At 41.0% G+C, this 4,364-nt stretch overlaps 1 protein-coding gene and 1 long non-coding RNA gene across 6 annotated transcripts in view; both read left to right on the top strand.

Moving 5' to 3' along the window:
* LOC138045072 (myosin heavy chain, clone 203-like) overlaps nucleotides 1-4,364 on the top strand; it is a 33,279-nt gene that overhangs the window by 19,660 nt on the left and 9,255 nt on the right. For 3 of the 5 annotated variants that reach the window (XM_068891441.1, XM_068891443.1, XM_068891445.1), the window contains exon 15: nucleotides 226-362. The exons of the other annotated variants lie outside the window; for them this stretch is intronic. In XM_068891441.1, coding sequence (XP_068747542.1) covers nucleotides 226-300 — 75 coding nt within the window. In that variant the 3' untranslated portion in view covers nucleotides 301-362. Of the gene's footprint in view, nucleotides 1-225; nucleotides 363-4,364 lie in introns of those variants that run through there. 5 annotated transcript variants of the gene reach the window in all.
* LOC138044383 (uncharacterized) lies at nucleotides 1,304-3,666 on the top strand. Its single transcript, XR_011131415.1, has 2 exons — nucleotides 1,304-1,972; nucleotides 3,519-3,666. It is a non-coding gene; the product is annotated as an uncharacterized lncRNA (long non-coding RNA).

A 4,364-nucleotide genomic window follows, 5' to 3' on the forward strand; every position in this document is an offset into this window, starting at 1 on the left:
AAGATGCTCGCACCTCGCACGTTAATAGAATTTCCGCACGTAGTATCGTGTTTCCACCTATATGAGTGGATGGTTACGGCATCTCGCGTATGTCCACAGAGTCGGAACACACAGTGGCAAAGATTGTGCGGATCACTCTATTTAAAGCCCTAACGGAATTTGTTTAACATATAATGGCTGTAAGATAAGGATATATGTACATTGATCCTTTTTTTCTCTCCACAGGCTTATCTTGAAAGTAGGCTTGAAGAAGTAGCTAAGGAACTTGCATATGTGAGATCCCAACTTAGGAGACACTAGCCCCCTGGGGTAAAACCAAGTTGAACTCTTTGTCAGCATTCCCTTTTCTCGGAAAGTTTAAAAATATATACAAAAACATTACTTCCTTTGTAATTCTTCGTTCTTCTTAATTTCTATTGCGAGACTTCTGCAGTTCACCCTTAATTTAATCGCGGTAGATGTAACTCAGTTGAAATGGAGAATTAAAGTAAAACATTTGTCTCGGAAACTTGTCGTTGTCTTCATTGCAGATAAATGTGTGAGAAAAAAAAAGTGCGAGAATGTTGACTTTTTTTATCACTGTTTTCTCCACCGATGGATGCAGTCATAGACCGAGTAGTTGTCTTCTTTCTTGTAGATTGCAGTTTGATTGGCCAAAAGAAATGGCCGAAAAGTCCTTTTAACGGATGTATTATTTACCAGTGTAACCTCTCGACAGGTCAATCCCCGAGCCTTCGTACCTTTATTCTCCGCTTTTCATGTTTTTCTGTAATGTAAATGATTTTTTCCATGCAGCACGTGTACCCATGAACTTGAACTTTTCCTTGCTTTTCTCTAATCGAACGTTGAGGTGCGCTGGTAGATTTTCTAAAATTTATAACTCACCAATTTGGTACATTCACTAAAATACACTTTACAAATCAAAACACTTACTAGCACTTAGCAAATATGTTTCTCGAGAAACCTACGCCATTTTTTTTCTTGCAAAAACACCGTATTTGGCCGTGACAGAAATGTATCAGTTTCCACTTCGATTTTTTCGTAAACAAAATTAATGTACTTCGCAAGTTGAAACTTTTTATCTTTTCGATATGGATTACCGGTAGGTGGTTAAACAAGACCACCAATCATTCAGCAAACCGTACACGAATTCTTTTTCCGAATTCTAGATGGTGTGAGTGATACTTGATCTGCCATCAAAAAGGCGTGTCACAGTCACACCGTGAAATATTGGCGGGAAATTTGTCACGCCTCTGAAATGATTGGATCTTTGTCTTTCTACCAAAGGTACGTTTTGCAACTGTTGGCGATCCATCTAAGATTTCAGAGGCAAATCTTGCAATCCAACCCAAATCTATTAACTGTTAATTTTCGGCTTCATGATGTTGGAAAAATTGACTATTGCAATTGACTGAACAAGAAGTGTCTGTTTCGTGTCACATTTTGAAGCGGTAGGCTTGAAACAAAAGTTTTTATTTGCACGCAATGTTCTTAGCGCTCTCATTTTGGTCGTTAGGTTACAAACCACTTTGTAGTGAAAATACAGCTAAGGCAATAGCTGATAGTTTGAAATTTCGGAGAAACAACTCAGTGGGTTTCGCTAATTTTTGGGCGTTTGGCGCTCTAATATTCCCAAGGGAAACAAACTTGCCTTTTGTGAATATTCTCCAGCTGTGAACATGTTTATACAGCCGATCCATTTTATATGTAAATATTACAGTAAGAGAAAGTTGGGTCGGGAATTCCCCGTATTAAATAGGATTCGCAGTTGAAGATACACGGGGTAAATGACCAAATAAACATAGAAGTTACTGAGAGGACTGAGAGAAGGTGAACGTCACACAATCATCCCACAGATAAGATTCAGCCAATCATCATACGGAATTGAAACCATGTGATGAGTATGGTCGCCACTGACCCACGCTTTTCTTTATGCTTGAGTGAGAGGGAGAGAGCGATCATCATTGCTTTGGTAAGTTGTGGAATGTCTTTCACGATTTAGGCAATTAAATTCAGTAGTTATAGTCAGTAAGCTACATTAGATCATAGAGAGATAAAAAAGTATTTTTCTGACCTGAATTCCGGGTAGGGTTAACCCTTATGGTTAAGTTAACAGTTTTTGAGACCACGAGGCGCTACTACGCTAGGCTCGAGAAATAATTGTCATGGCTATCTTCTATCGGTTATTTTTGTTTGCTGGACGACTAACGGATTTCGTAGTTGACGTTCAAGCATATACTAAACTCAGATTGCGAGTATGTTATGAATAATCTCGTCTCCTTCTTTTGGGTGGTGCATTTTAATTTATCGGTAGCATCGCTTGGGATGGGCGCCATTTTTTTGTCACGTTTAGCTTTTCGATGTGACATTGAGCTGCATTCAGTGAATAAAGCTAGCAAGTTAACCCTATCCTTTAGGATTTAGATTCCTTTCCTCTTTTAAATCTGTGGTGACCAAGGATCAGCTACTTTCTGGTTAACGGGTCGGGTAACGTCTAGCTATTAACAGGGAGTTTAAGCAAAGACGACGGCTACGGCAACGAAAACCCAAGTCCAAAATATAACTTAGGGCTATCACAAGTATTTCGCGCATATTCCGTTTTGTTCACCTTGTGCAAGGCGAACTATCCTAGCCTGTAACTGGATGGGTACGAACGGTTTTAAAGTCAAAAATGCAAATTACTTTTTCATTGTTATATGTTCACGATGTCGTCAAAACCTAAAATTTGGTGGTTTCACGTTGTTGTTTTGTGGTTCTGCACGTGCAGCATGAACATTTTTCTTTTTTTAACTAATTTTTGCGCCAACGGTTCGCGAAGGCAGTCACTTGCGGCTTGTACTTAAACACAAAATTCCAGAATGATGGAACGGCGGAACAGTGGAATACTTTGAGTCGATGAATTGAACCTGGGCCACATTGGTGGGTGGTGTGCTCTCACCATTGCACTATCCCTGCACCCAGCGTCGTCAAGTGTCGTCAACATAGCGTTTCCAGATCCTGGGTTCTCAGATCCTAATCACAGCTGCTGAAAACCAACCAATCACAGGGGAGCATCCTGTTTAAAAGGTGGCATGTAACCAGTTGACATCATCACCTGATGAAGACTAGCAGTATGCAGTCGAAACGTCGCAATCTACATCACAAGTGACCACATCGTGAGACAAATGAGAATACTTTATTATTATTGTACTTCACCACAATGAATAACAGTAACCTTTTTTACGATAATAAAAGGGTTCATATTTCACTATTGTTTTGTACTTTCGTTTTTGCCCCAAACACTTGTGGGGGGAGAAACCATGTGTTCCAATTGTCAAAATTTTCACAACTGTTCCATGTTTTAAGTATTCCAGCGTTCCGTGTTTAAGTAGTCCGGTGTTCCGTGTTTAAGTATTCTGCCATTCCGTGTTTAAGTATTCCGGCCTTCCGTGTTTAAGTACTAGCCGTCACTTGCTTGCTTCTTTGAAAAGGGCCTTTGTTGACTTTTTAGTATTGAATTTTAGTATTTTCATTTGTAGTTATTTATTCAGAAAGATTGATAACGTGAAGACGTTATGACGGGTCGAGCCAGGGGAAGAAGCCGAGGTCGTGGTCGAGGTGGCAGCGGTGGCGATGCTCGCAGGCCTGGAGAGGGAGCTCAGGAAGTAACGCGTGAACAGGCGGCCCCAGTAGGACGTGGTCGAGCAAGAGGACCACCACCTGCTCAAGCCCCAGCTCCTGCACCGCAGAGACCAGCCCCAGCTCAAGTAGCTCCCCCAACCCAGGCCATGGCAGGAATGAGTGTGTCACAGGAACAGAGACCAGCAAGAAGGTCTAGGGACATCCCTGATGATATAGCCACCAAACCGGAACATATTGTTGACAAAAAAGGAGGAACTGGTGGAAAGATCGCACTTGTCACAAATCACTTCAAGTTGAAGACAAAACCTCTTTCGGGGTCTATCAGTACAATGTCAGTTTCAATCCTGAACAAGAGTCTAAGAGGGTCCGAGTTGCTCTTTTGAAAAGCCAGGACTGATGTGATACAGAGAGTACATGCCTTCGATGGTATGATGTTATACTTGCCCATTCGGTTGCCTGAAACCCACACAGTATTGAACTTGACTAAAAAGAATGGGGACCCTGTTCAAATGACAATTATGTTTTACTAACGATGTTCCTAGGGAATCACCAAGCATTATGCAGTTGTTGAACATCATCTTTAGAAGGTATGCAGTTTGTTTCTTAAGATCCATTTATGTCAGGGTTAGGGTTAGGAAGGATTAAAGAGTATGCAGGCGTTCTTGTTTTTACAGCGCACAAGCAAAAGTTACCAGCATTTTTCCTAGAAAATTCCTGAAGTTATTCCGTATAACATCCACAAA

This window comes from Montipora capricornis, chromosome 4 (assembly GCF_036669925.1).
Source record: "Montipora capricornis isolate CH-2021 chromosome 4, ASM3666992v2, whole genome shotgun sequence".
NCBI classification, from domain to species: domain Eukaryota; kingdom Metazoa; phylum Cnidaria; class Anthozoa; order Scleractinia; family Acroporidae; genus Montipora; species Montipora capricornis.